The 14,625-nt window shown below is 41.9% G+C and overlaps 1 protein-coding gene across 3 annotated transcripts in view; it reads right to left on the bottom strand.

Moving 5' to 3' along the window:
- The window catches only part of LOC141258197 (solute carrier family 2, facilitated glucose transporter member 11-like), a 311,675-nt gene that overhangs the window by 14,093 nt on the left and 282,957 nt on the right, over positions 1-14,625 (bottom strand). For all 3 annotated transcript variants that reach the window (XM_073673201.1, XM_073673198.1, XM_073673209.1), the window contains 2 exons: positions 4,964-5,065; positions 3,077-3,152 (listed from right to left, as the gene is read on the bottom strand). In XM_073673201.1, the coding sequence (XP_073529302.1) occupies positions 3,077-3,152; positions 4,964-5,065 (178 nt within the window). The remainder of the gene's footprint in view (positions 1-3,076; positions 3,153-4,963; positions 5,066-14,625) is intronic.

Here is a 14,625-nt window from a genome sequence, read left to right as displayed (position 1 = left end):
TAATAAGGTGATTTTGCATATTAATTTAGTCATAAGTAATATTTAATAGTAAATTAATTTATAAAATATATACAAAAAAGTGTTTGCGGAGAAATTTACATGTGAAACAATAGATGCCAAGTTAAGTACAAGTAAGGTACACTGGTAAAATAATCAAGTCCGTATAAATTATTCATACTTCATACTGTGCATAGTGTCCACCCAGCAATCAATAGACTCCTTTCTCAGGATTTTCTATTAGTTATTTTTGGTTTCTATCCACATATGTTACTGGACATATTGTCCTTTTTATACAGTGGTATTTGCTAGCGCAGTAGTGATACACAATTATCTAGCTATTTATTTCTAACAGTCAGCACACAAATCTGTTTTTCCTACCTGCAACTGCATCCTCTCTTGAGGACTAAAAGGAAGTGCGAGTGTTTATACCTTATACAATGTATAACACTTCGTATACCCTATGATGATGCCGAGGAGAAACTAAACACTTACCACTGGGTTCTTCTTCAGATTACATCTGATCGCTGGGAAACCAGCAGCAGTCATAGGCGGATTATAGTGAGAGCAAGCTGAGTTACTGCCCTGGGCCCGAGGCTCCGGGGGGCCCATGGCCAGGTTGCCACCATTATAATGTTTTGTGCACCTCGATTGGCGGCACACATCTTCAGGAAGGGAGCTTTGGTGGAGCTCCGCTGCCGGCAATACAGAATGGCTGCAAAGCTCCAGGGGAGCTCCAGTCACCTGTTCTGTGATATGCCAGCACAAGGACGTCATCAGCCGGTGCAATGACATCATTGTACCAGTATGTTCACGCTGGCCACAAGAAGTGGAGTCCCGGGGACCTGAGCAGAGCACCGGGTGAACGGTGGCAAGGTGAATATGTGTTTTGTTTTTTTAAATATGTGAATGGGATGTTTGCCTGTATATCAGAGGCTATTTTGGGGCTCATACTGTATATAGGGGGCTATTTGGGGGCTTATAGAGTATATAGTAGGATATGTGATGGCTCATACTGTATATTGGAGGCTATATGGCGCTCATACTGTACATAGAGGGCTATGTGGGGGCTCATACTGTATATAGGAAGAAATGGTTGAAATCCTGCTCACCTAGTTGAAATGCAGTTCATGTACATTGTCTTAGGGCAGTGCTGGGATGGAAGCTGTGTCAGCAGCAGGTAAAGATGCAAATATTCGGGATGACCCTTACGCGTTTTGAACTATTCAGTTCTTATTCATAGTACTAGTGAATAAGCACTGAATTGTTCGAAACTCGTAAGGTTCATCCCGGATATTTTTTGCACTATTTTTCAAGAATGTTTTTAATCTTTAATTTTAACATGGAATAATAAATGACTTTGATTTTATTCATTACCTGTGGACGTGATGATGGATAGAAGCATCACAAGTCTCTCTCTGCTGGAAACTGATCTCCAAACTTTTTTGTAGTCGTCTGTGAGCTTCTTGCACCTGTCTACTGGTAGTTACTTCCAATTGTCCACTGCAATTTTCTCAATCTCTTCAATATTTGCAGTATTCCTTTTTCCAATAGCAGATTTCAACCCTCTCCAAAGATTTTCAATTGGAGTGAGATCAGGACTCATTGCTGATCAGTTTTAAACAGTACTTTTTTTTGTTTGACTTAAGCCTAGTTTTCTTACGCTTGAGGTCATCAATTGTCAGACTATATTGTTCTTGTAATCTCCATTCTTAGAGGCAGCAAAGTAGCCCCACAACATGATAGATCATCCAGCATGTTTCCCTGTTAGTTGGGAGTACTATTCTTTATAGACTTAATTTTGCCACCTACAACCTTAACCTTGATATGCATTGTCAAAGAGCTATAGTTAGAATTTATCTGTCTAAAATAAACATTTTCCTTGTAGGTTTATGGTTTATCTATTTAACTTCTGGAAAAGTTCAGTTTACTCTTTTTCAAGCCTTTTTTAGGCAGTAGGGTCCACTTCGACTTCACTTCATATACAAGTTCTTTAGATGTTGTATGTAGTTTCTTTGCCATACTTCTAACCACCTTTCCTAGGATTTGCTCTCATCAAGTTTTCCTCTTTCCTTATTCTCTTTCCACATCATGGATGTTCTTGATTGTTTTATAGGTAGCAAACATCTTGATAACACTTTGAACTATTGAAGCTGAGATGCCAAGGTCTTTGGAGATGGTCGTCTACACGTTAGACTGCTTATGATTGATGGTAATAGCATTTTAAGGTAGGAGAAAATTCACCACACACTCTTACGATTGAAGTGATGCAAAGTTATTATTCGTAAAAGCAAACATCTATATTTGTAGCGAAAGTTGTGACAACAGTACAACAAAAATGTTTAGACCCCACCAGGGTCTTTATCACATTGTCGTTGTTTCAGAAGAAACACATGTGCAGCACACACAGGCTCAGGAGCGCCATAAAGAAATGAAACAGCGCAGCAGCCACCTGGCACCCCTTGAATCTTGCAACTCTCCCTTTAAGGGTCTCCCCTATTTCTTCTGAAACAACGACAATGTTATGCATCACTTCAATCGTAAGAAAGTGCGTTGAATTTTCTCCCACCTTTGTCTAGGGTCTTGGTACCCCATTCCACCAGCACCTCGCCAAATGACAGAGTGCTTGCCAATCCTTTGATACGTAATAGCATTTTAGACAGTTCTTTTGTCTTTGCAATTGTGAACAAGGATCATGGAATGAAACTGACCTTTTAAAGCAACAAAACATCAATTCATTGGCTAATTAAAGTCATATGAGCACTGATGAGGTGGGGATAAGTGAATCTAATTAATCAGTCTGCTTTTGTCTTTTGTTTCAAACTGAACAAAATGTGCCATTAATCAAGTCTTGGCATTGTTTTCGGTTTTGTATACTTTTTCACTTCCAAGTTTTTATTTTGTTATTTTTGTGTCCTGTGTTTTTCTGTAGTTTCATTCATTTCAACTCTTTATTTCAAGAGACCTTTTACTTGGTGTACTTACGGTAATATTCATGGGTGCCCATAATATTTACTACAACTATATATTGCTCTCTGAGGAAACACTATTGTTTTTATTTTTCTCATAGTTTACTTACCGGGTCCTAGACCAAAACTTAACATAAAGGCTAACACAGCTGCCATACTTAAATAGGGAACCCATGGGTAAGAGTCCTACAAAATAACAAAAAAATGATCTTATTAGTATTAGTTATGGTTTATTCCTTTTGCCATTATCCTTCTTCTATGTATTATTAGGGCTGCACGTGGATTCTGTCTCTTAACAGGGCTTCTGCTGACAGTTTTTGCGCTACCCTCTCCTCTTAAAGGGTCCTCGGGATCAATTTGGTGTCCACCCTTTCACCCCTGTAAAGGAATCTGGCCTCTGCGACAAAGGCCCCTGGACTGCACCCACATATTAGCTACTTGCCAATGGAGAAAGTTTACAGCGGGATAGCTGAAAAACCTGGTCAAAATTGTACAGACAGTATCAAGGTCACAATCAGCAGGCAGTTACATTATAAGGAGCAACGTTGAGGCCAGTGACAACATCAAAGAAAATATCAGCAGTCATTAATTTAGGCAGTCCAGATTCAAGTACAAGTGTCAATCCAGATAAAACAGCCAATTATTAGTTAGCCAGCTTGCTCAAATGTAGCGCTGCTGCCAACACCCCTGCATGGTGTCCTCTTCTCCCTCCATGCAGGGATGCCGGCTTACTCACCGCCCCCGGACCTCAGTGCGGTCACTGGAATGCTCCTGCTCCCTGATTTCTGTGTGTGCACCGCCGGGACTGCATAGTACGCGCTCCTCCGTTCTTAAAGGGGCAGCGTGCATTTTGCTAAATGCCCTCAGCTTGTTGGTGAGAGGCATTTAGCATAAGTAGTACACCTGTAAGATGACTCCCAGCCAATAGCTGGGAGGCATTTTGTATAAAAGACTCCTCCCCTAGGAAGTTGCCAAGCAACAATAGTCAGTAAGGTGGACTACTAGTGAGTTGTGAGGTCCCCTTGCCCTGGTGCGTCCAGCGTCCTGTACCTGTACCCCTGGTCCAGGAGCGGCCAGTGGCTGAATTCTCATCCTCTAGTCCTGCAGCGGCAGGTGCCTGAACCCACGTTCCCTAGTCCTGGAGTGGCCAGTGCCTGAACCCTCGTCCCTTGGTCCCAGAGCGGCCAGTGCCAGAACCCTTGTCTCCTTGCCCCAGAGTGGCTGGTGCCTGTACCCTGGTTCCGGAGCGGCCAGTGCCTGAACTCTCATCCTCTGGTCCTGCAGCAGCCAGTGCCTGAATCCTCGTCCCCTGGTCCCGGAGTGGTAAGTACCTGAACCCTCGTCCCTGGTCCCAGAGCGGCCAGTGTCTGAAATTCGTCCCCTGGTCCCGGAGTGGCTAGTTCCTGAACATTGTCCCCTGGTCCTGGTATGGCCAGTCCTTTCCCCGAAGTTCCTGTCCCCTGGTTCTGGTGCGGCCAGTCCTGCTCCCAAATTCCCCTGGTCCTGGTGCAGCCAGTATCTGAACATTTCCCTATCTGAATCTCCGTGTCATTGATCCTGAACTGTACCTACTAAGTCCGAATGGAGCCCTAATCAGTGTCAGCTAACCTGACCCCTGGAGTCAGCTGCTACTGCCGCACAAGCCTGACCTCCCCACTAGAGGCTCCAGTGAACACCAAGGTAGCCGCTTAGTCATGCCCCTCCAGGGTAGGCCCGATCCGTGGCACAGTGGGTCCACAAATCCACTTGCGCCACCTTTGGGCATAACATCAGGCAACACAATAAACACTTAAAACTGGCGAGGACTGGATGTCAAGAAGAAATTTAAATACAATGATCTGCGTTGGTCTGCTTACCAGCAAGAACAAGGAAGCTTGGCAGCAATCATACTGCCAAGCATGAGAACAGACCGTTCAGTAATTAGAATGGCAGGCGGGGTGGTGAGCCATGAAAATTGCCCTTTGTGATTCTTGAAAAAAAATGTTATTTATAATTACCTGATATTTAAGTGTCACTGTTAACACAACACAAAACAACGCCATCAAGGAATATCCTCCAATGATGAGAACCCGTCTTCCAGCTCTGTCTATCAGCAAACCCTGCAAATAATAAACTTATTAATGACAGAGAACTTTTCCTGGAATCATCACCTACAAAAAAATCTAGATGATTGTCACTGTATGAATGTATAACTTGTGATCCTTACTATGAAATATAAACCTTACCCTATGTACACGCCATCAGCAAACATACTTTTTTATAGATCAAGCAATCTGTAAGTCTTTTACATGTCTTCGGTCCTTTTCATGTCTTGACTCTTGTCTACCCCTTTATATGCATTTTTAACAGTTATTATTCTGGAAATGTTTTCATACAGTTCTGTGATCATCCAACAATGATCCAGCTACTCATATCATCTACATTGTTATAAACAAGAGAAAAATGAGTCATAGATTGAGATTGGCGAACGTTTTTTTGGAAAAAGTTCACTCATCTCTAAGTCGGCGCGAAATTCGTGTTCACACCCAAGCATTTTCCTCAAAATAGGCAAAATTCGGCCAAAGTTCGTTAAATGATTGCATTTCCACTAATGCTTTTGTTAGGACTTTGGCTACGATAGTGGTGCTGTATGATGAGCCCCCCGCTCATGTTTGATGTGGGGAGGGTGTGGACGTGTTTGATGAAGTGAGGGTGTGGGGAGAGGTCAGAGAAGCGGCAGACTGTTAAAATGATTTATTTTTTCTCTTAACTTAATGTGTGGAGATTCTGGTAGCCAGTTAGGGCGCAGAGACCATCCACAACATCCAGACACAAGGGCTTATGTCAATGGCTGTCGAAGTCACATGTCCCTCTCCATATAAAGAGTGGACATATTGTTTTGGCGCCATTTTGTCAGTGTAACAGCGCAGAGAGGCTGCTCCTGCTACTGCTACAGGATAGTCAGATAGTTATCTAGGCGGTTGATTTTCAGTCAGCTAGTTAAGATAGATAGGATCATGTGTGGCAGTGAAATCGACCTTCCATCAAATCAATCCTTTTTGCTAATTGGGTGGTCCAGAGACACCAGGCCACAGTTCAGCATATAACTCTTTTGTGTTGCTAGTATTGTGCTCCAGCCATGAGTCCACATTTCCGAATCTAAATTCTTTGTGCTAATAGCATGCTCCAAAAACCAGGCCACATTTCAGTATATAAATCTTTTGTGCTAATATTTTTGATCTAGCCAGGAGTCCACATTTCTAAATCTAAATTATTTGTGCTAATAGGGTGCTCCAGAATTTGGGCATATAAATATTTTGTGCTGCTAAAATTTTTGCTCCAGCCAGGAGTTCACATTTCCGAATCTAACTTTTTTGTGCTAATAGTTTGCTCCAGAAACCAGGCCACATTTGAGCATATAAATATTTTGTGCTGCTAATATTGTGCACCAGCCAGGAGTCCACATTTCTGAATTAAATTCTTTGTGGTAATAGCGTGCTCCAGAAACCAGGCCACATTTCAGCATATAAATATTTTGTCCTGCTAATATTTCTGCTCCAGCCAGGAGTCCACATTTCCAAATCTAAATTGTTTGTGCTAATAATAGCTTGCTCCAGAAACCAGGCCACATTTCAGTATATATATATATTTTGTGTTGCTAATATTGTGCTCCAGCCAGGAGTCCACATTTCGGAATCTAAATTCTTTGTGCTACTAGTGTGCTACAGAAACCAGGCCAAATTTGAGCATATAAATCTTTTGTGCTAATAATTTTGCTCCAGCCAGGAGTCCACATTTCCGAATCTAAATTCTTTGTGCTAGTAGCGTGCTCCAGAAATCAGGCCACATTTCAGCATTTAAATATTTTGTGGTGCTAATATTGTTCTCCAGCCAGGAGTCCACATTTTTGAATCTAAATTCTTTGTGCTAATAGCGTGCTCCAGAAACCAGGCCATATTTCTGTATATAAATCTTTTGTGCTAATATTTTTGCTATGAGGTTGTAGACTCCACTTGGTGTGAATCCCGAGGCACGCAGCTCAGTAGCTCAGCAGAGGGAGTGGAGGAAGACGAGGTTACGTTACAGCGTCCCGCACAGACACGGAGTGATGCAACCACGACAAGCACTGCATCCTCAGCCACAACTGTGGCCAGCAGCAGTTGCGGGTCTGTGGTTCGCAGGGGCGGCAAGGGCTGCCTAGCCTGGGCCTTTTTGAGATTGCAAAGGATAACCTAACTCACGATATCTGCCAACCTTGTAAAAAACGACTCAGTAGAGGCAAAATTTGCAATAATTTGACTACTATATGCATGAATCTGCACATGCGCGATCAACATGTGTTTGTCTGGGAATCTCACTGCACTAAAATGCGGCCTAGAGGGCCTTGCCAACCACCGACCACCCCATCAACTGCATCTGCTGCTTCTTCCTCCTCAGTCACAGTGGCAAGTGTTCTCACACAGGTCTCTGGCCGCAGAACCTCCACTTGTTTACCCGCTACAGTCGGGGTGAGGGAAGTCTGTCAGCTGTTATGGAAGTGAACAAAACCCAAACAAGAATACAAGGATTAGAGCCATAAATAAAATACAAAATCTTTATTAAACATATCTTATTAGGATAGTTTGCCTTTGTTTGACACTCTTTTTAAAAATTTTTTTTATGTATTTCTGATATGTGTAATAAAGATTGTATTTTATTTATGGCTCTAATCCTTGTATTTTGGTTTGGGTTTTGTTGAATTTATTTGACGTGAGCCTTTCATGATTTTGGCCCATTGGGTAATGTCTTTTTCTGTATTTTTACAGAGTTTTTTTTCGTGGTCTAAATAGACACTAAATCCAGAGACCAGTCCTGGTTGTTCCGAATTGATACGGTTTTTAATGGAGACGTCATTCAGAATAGTTCTACAGAAAGTGGATCCAATTTAGAGGTTCAGAATACTATTAGATATCTCTTATGGGAGGAAGTTTGCAATCTCTTATTGAAATACTTATTGGTCTCAATAAGAAGAGTTAGGAAGCCATAGAGGTGGAGATTGAAACTAATCAGATGAAGCTGAAAGAAGCTCTTTCCCCAGCAAGTCTGGAGGTTTTTAAAGCTGAAATTGATAAACAATTTTTGGCATGGGAAAAAGATGTACAGGATGGAAAAATGAGTAAATTTCAGCTTGACCTACATGATTACAGATTCAATACTGTATATAATTAGCGTCAGGCCAACGTTAAGAAATGATCAACATCAAGTGTTTCATCCTACATGTCCATTTCCTCGACAGATGATGAAAATGAGTCTCAACATGGTGGGGCAAGGTATTCCATGAGAAAGCGAAAGCGCAAAACCAACTGTAACAGAGGTTATGACAGGAAGAGGAAGAATTCAGATAAGATGCCTGATTCTTCAAAACTACAGGTCATTAACTTATCAGACATTAGTTTGTCTGACGAGCAGATTGAAGTCTTGACATAGACCCCTCCCTGGCTCAATTTCTCCTTACCCTATTGTATTTTGCCTTGATACATAATTAATTTATTTTTAAAGGTAATTTTTTCTTACAACTACAAGGTACAGCGATGGGGGCGGCTTTTGCGCCCTCATACGCTAATTTATTTTTGGGGCTTTGGGAGAGAGGAATTTTCTTTTCATTTCCTGTGTTGTCAATTGAGAATGTCCTATTGTGGACTCGTTTCATAGACGACATTTTCTTTATATGGCAGGGATCGGAATTGGATTTGAAAATGTTCATTCAGAACCTTGGTGTTAATCAGAAAAACATCAAATTAACAAACAGATATAGCCAGAATGTGATGGATTTCCTGGATGTAAAGATCATCAAAGGTGAGGGACGAATCATCAACACTGAGGTATATAGAAAGGACACTGCAGTCAATTCCCTCCTACATGCCATCTCATCACATCTTCAACATCTGATGAAAGGGATCCCCATGGGTCAATTTTTGCGTACTCGCAGAATTCGTACTACTGATTCTTCTTTCATTCAGCAGGCACATCAGTTGAGTGAAAGATTTAAGGACCCTGGATACTCTAATCGGAACATAAAGAGGGGCTTCAGGAGGGCAATGCATAGCAAGAGAGAAGAATTACTTCAGACTAAGCGTAAACAGACACCTCAACAGGTGAGATTATCTCCACTTTTAACAGCAAATGGTGGAAAATGAAGGAAGCACTTTCTAAGTATTGGCCCATCTTAAAAATGGACCCCACTTTGGACAGATGTACAACTAATTTTCCATCCATTACATATAGACATGCACCTAATCTTAAAGACACCCTTGTGCATAGTTTATATAAAGGCCCAAAGAAAGAAAACCCCTTTGGGTCAAAAGGAGCAAAATGTTTTTTTTCCCCCTGCTTGGACTGTATCGCTTGCCCCAATATGGTACACTCCACGGATTTTTTCTCCAGCGATGGAACACGCAAGTTCCAGATTACCCAGCATGTTACTTACAGTACAGTAGGGGTAATCTATTATGCCTCCTGCCCATACAAATTGGTGTATGTTGGTCTAACCTCGAGACAGCCAAAGGTACAAATTAGAGAGCATGTAAGGGACATAAAAAAATGCCGCTACTGTGGAAGAGTTCTCTCAACTTAAACCATTGGCGAAGCATTTCAAACAATTTCACAACTGTGACGGCAGCCAGTTGAGGGCCTTTGGTATTTAGCGCATTCATGTAAACTGTCATGGTGGAGACTGGAAAAAAAGTCTCGCACAACTGGAGACAAAATGGATAGTGCGAGTCGGATGCGTTCATCCTAATGGGCTGAATGATGTCTTGAGCTTCGCTCCCTTCCTATAAGAATGTTCTTAGGGTTTTTTTCAGGGTTTTTATTTGGGTCCATGTGAATTGTTATGTTTTATTCTGTTTTAATTCTCACCTTTTTCTTTCTCAGGCATATTTTACAGATTTCAACTGGATTGGCTTTTTCTGCATATTTTTCTGATGGACACTCTACAACATCTTATATTATATCCAAGAAGCCCCACTTTGAGTATTTTTTGCACGTATGTGTGCAGATATGGATAAGTGTATTTATGTGAAATAGTTATTTTGTGTGGTGACTTGTCCGCTATGTTTAAAATATGTATATAATAAATATGCAGTTTTTGATGAAATTTTAAAAAAATCGTTATTACATAGTATCCTCATATATATGGTGTTCTTTATAAATGTTTGAATATATATAATACCATTTGGATTGGTGTATAACATATGTAGAGAATTAAATTATGGATTTTTATATATATTTATATTTATCTTATTTCTACAAATATATGTATGTGTATACAGGTGTATCTCACTAAATTAGAATATCATCAAAAAGTTAATTTATTTCAGTTCTTCAATATAAAAAGTGAAACTCGTATATCATATAGAGTCATTAAAAACAGAGTGATCTATTTCACTCCAGATGAGGCACAAAAACAGCAGATGCTTCAGCGGATATCAAGTGCTCCTTCAAGTGGGCTCTCCTCCACCTCAATTTCAACATCACAAATACTCCAGTCCTCAGAGGTGTCACCCCAATCGCACTTGCTGTTAGAACCTTGCTCTTAGGTTTTTTTTCCTTTGCTGGTCACATGACCTTGTTGGCCTATTTAAGCCTGCTCCGCCCTTCTGGCTTTGCTGGACTTCATTGTATATCTACTTTCTAGCTAGCCTGTGCTCTGTGTCTTGCTCTGTTAGTTTGCTTGGTCTACTGACCTCTATGTTCTATATATTTTGTTTGTTCGTCTGTCTGCTACTATTTCTGTTAGGAGGTGTCCCATATTCCTCCCAGTCCTTAGTACTTGTAGGGATTCCTTCCCCACATCTATAGGTCTCCGTACAGACTAGCTTAGGACTTTAGCAGGTCTGATCGCAGGATCAGGTTCCCTGTTACATCGTAGGGATTAAGCTGAGTTCTATCGTAGGGACAGATCTCCTCTCTTTCCTTAGCTCTGGTAGCAGAACATAACAGTAAGTCCAGCCAGCAAATTCTCTAAGGAAAGATTTTTCTGTTCCATCATGGTGTCGGTTCAGGATTTGGTTCATCGCCTGCAGGGACTCTCTCTGGAGGTGGCCGAGCTCCGTCAGCACGTGAGTAACTGTCCTGGAGCACATTTCTTGGAGCCTAAGGTATGTTTGCCGGATTTATTTTTTGGTGAACACCGAGAATTTTTTTCATTCAAAAATGCTTGCTTATTGTATTTTCGTTTGAGACCTAAGTCCTCTGGGGATGAATCCCAGCGCGTAGGGTTCATAATGTCACTTTTGCGCAAAGAGCCTCAGGAGTGGGCCTTTTCTTTGCAACCTAGTGATACATGCTTCAGATCAGTGGATAGTTTTTTTTCTGCTTTGGGACTATTATATGATGATCCTGACCGTGTCGCATCAGCTAAGACTGAGTTGAGACGTTTAAAACAAGGATCAGGTAATGTGGAAAAATATTGTACTCATTTCCGTCGTTGGTCTACTCAAACAGGGTGGAACGATTCTGCTCTGAAAAGTCTATTTCTTGCTGGGCTCAGTGAAAGGGTTAAAGACCTGCTAATTGCTTATCCTACACCTGAAGATTTGCAACAGGCTATGCAATTAGCTATACGGGTGGATAGAAGACTGCGTGCAAGGGTTAATGAGAGCAAATCCTCTGCTATGTCAGTTTCTGGTTATGAGAATGTGTGTACTAACAGTGGTGAACCGATGGAGATTGGATCGGTGGCACCTCGCTCTCAAGAAAAAGACCGTCGATTTTTTGAAGGCTTGTGTTTCTATTGCGGAAAATCTGGTCATTTGATTAAAGGCTGTGAGCTTCGTATGAAGAAAGAAAAAAAAATGGTCAGTCATGCCCGTATTGCCTGTTTAAATTCCAAGGGTGTATTTTTAGCTGCTTCCACGATTGCTCAGGAAAAATTAATGGAATTTCGGGTGTTTGTCGATTGTGGGTCTACTCTGAATGTTATTGATGGGGGATTCGTGGAAAGACTCAATTTAAAACCTGAACCTTTATCATCCCCCATTGCTGTGGTTTCTGTGGATGGTTCCCCTTTGAAGAATATTACTCTCAAGGTCTGTGAATTTCCTCTCACTATTAATGGTGTTCACCATGAGAAATTGGATTTGGTAGTGTTGAATAACTTGCCTTCTCCAGTAATATTGGGATTGCCCTGGTTAAAATTTCACAATCCTGTACTGGATTGGTCTACCAGTGAAATTAAATCCTGGAGCCATAAATGTTATGACAAGTGTTGTAATGGGCATATTGCAGCTTTGGATAGGGGAGAATTGCCTGTTCCTATTCAGGATTTTTGGAGAGTTTTTTCTGAGAAGGAATCGCAGGTTTTGCCTCCCCATAGAGACTATGATTGTTCTATTGAATTTGTCCCTGGAGCGACTCTTCCTAAAAGTCGTTTATTTAACCTTACTATTCCTGAGAGGAAGGCTTTGGAGGAATACATACAGACAAGTTTGGCCGCCGGTCACATTAGGCCCTCTAAGTCTCCTGTGGCGGTTGGATTTTTTTTTGTAAAAAAAAAAGGACGGCGGTTTACGTCCTTGTCTGGATTTTCGTGAGATTAACAAAATTACTGTACGCAATCCTTACCCACTGCCATTGATTCCTGATCTGTTTAACCAGTTAATGGGGGCCAAGTGGTTCTCTAAAATTGACCTTAAGGGGGCATACAATCTGTTGCGCATGAAGGCGGGTGACGAAAGGAAGACTGCTTTTAACACTCCTGTGGGTCATTTTGAGAATCTGGTTATGCCTTTTGGTCTTACTAATGCTCCTGCATTTTTTCAGAATCTGATTAATGACATCCTTAGACCTTTGATCGGTAAAAATGTGGTTGTGTATTTGGATGACATTTTGATTTATTCGCCGGATCTGGAGTCTCATTGGCGGAGCGTGCGTGAGGTATTACAGTTATTAATGGACAATTTGCTTTTTGCTAAGCTGGAGAAATGTGAGTTCGCTGTACAGAGAATTAGTTTTTTGGGCTACATTATCTCCAGCAAAGGTTTTGAGATGGATCCGGTTAAGGTTCAGGCTGTGCAGGAATGGCCTAGGCCTATTGGTTTGAAATCGATACAGAGGTTTTTGGGTTTCGCCAATTACTATAGAAAATTCATAAAAAATTTTTCTAGTATTGTCAAACCTCTGACTGATCTCACCAAGAAAGGTGCTGATGCGGTTCAGTGGTCTTCTGAGGCCATTGAAGCTTTTGTGTATCTCAAGGAGAGGTTCACCTCTGCTCCCATCCTTATGCAGCCTGATGTTACTAGGCCGTTTTTGGTTGAGGTTGATGCTTCCTCTGTGGGGGTTGGCGCAGTATTGTCTCAGGATAACGGGGATGGATTACATCCCTGTGCCTTTTTTTCAAAAAAATTTTCGGAGACTGAACTGAATTACGATATTGGTAATCTGGAATTATTGGCTATTAAACTTGCATTTGAACACTGGCGCCACTTCTTGGAAGGTGCGGAATTTCCCGTTCAGGTTCTTACGGATCATAAAAATCTGATATATCTTGATGCTGCCAAGCGCCTGAATGCCCGTCAGGCTAGGTGGGCACTGTTTTTCTCGCGGTTTAATTTCTCCGTTACTTATATCCCTGGTACTAAGAATGTTAAGGCGGATGCCTTGTCTCGCAGTTTTTCTCCCATAGTCGGTGCTGAGAAAGAGGAGAACATTTTACAAGAAGGTGTTGTGATAGCTGCTTTGGACTCCGTTTTGGAAAATGAGATTCTTAAAGCACAGGAGAATGCCCCTTCTAACACTCCTCATGGGAGGTTATTTGTGCCTGGGACCTTTAGGAGAGATTTGTTTGTTGAGTGTCACGAATCTCGGTTGGCAGGTCATCCCGGAATCTCTGAGACCAAGAGACTGGTGGGTCGCAGTTTTTGGTGGCCTGGATGGCAGAAGGAAGTCATTAAGTGGGTGCGTCAATGTACTATATGTGCTAGATCTAAGTCCTCACATACTCCTGCTGCGGGGTTGCTTTGTCCTTTGGAGGTTCCCAGTGCTCCTTGGACACATTTGGCTATGGACTTTATAACTGACCTTCTCCCCTCTGAGGGTTTTACTGTCATCTGGGTGGTCGTCGACCGTTTTAGCAAGATGTGTCACTTGGTTCCTTTCGTCAAACTGCCCTGCGCTAAAACTCTCGCTAAGGCCTTTGTCAAGGAAATTGTCAGACTTCATGGCGTTCCTACTGACATTGTTTCTGATAGGGGTCCTCAGTTCGTGGCTCGTTTTTGGCGTGCCTTTTGTGATAGGTTGGGAGTTCATTTGTCGTTCTCGTCCGGATATCATCCTGAATCTAATGGCCAGACAGAAAGGAAAAACCAGGATGTTGAGCAGTTCTTGCGTTGTTTTGTGGCAGACAATCAAGAGGGGTGGTCTGAGTTTCTGCCACTTGCTGAATTTGCTCTGAACAATCATACATCTTCTTCTGCTGGTTGTTCGCCTTTTTTTTGTTGTTCTGGGAGACATCCGTCGTTTGGGTCGTTCTCCAAGTTGGGATCTGCCGTGCCTGAGGAGGAGAATTTTTCCGGTGATTTGGAGAGAGTTTGGACGGATGTGCGTGGTAATCTTCAGGAGGCCAACAGAAAATCTAAAGACTACTTTGATAGGAAACGACAGGAGGTTTTGTTCGCTGTTGGTGACATGGTTTGGTTGT

Source organism: Phyllobates terribilis, unplaced genomic scaffold (assembly GCF_046119375.1).
Source record: "Phyllobates terribilis strain yellow unplaced genomic scaffold, ASM4611937v1 Scaffold_1__5_contigs__length_1240528914, whole genome shotgun sequence".
Lineage (NCBI taxonomy): Eukaryota > Metazoa > Chordata > Amphibia > Anura > Dendrobatidae > Phyllobates > Phyllobates terribilis.
The sequence above is the reverse complement of the archived record's forward strand: the minus strand, read 5'-3'. Positions and strand labels throughout refer to the sequence as shown.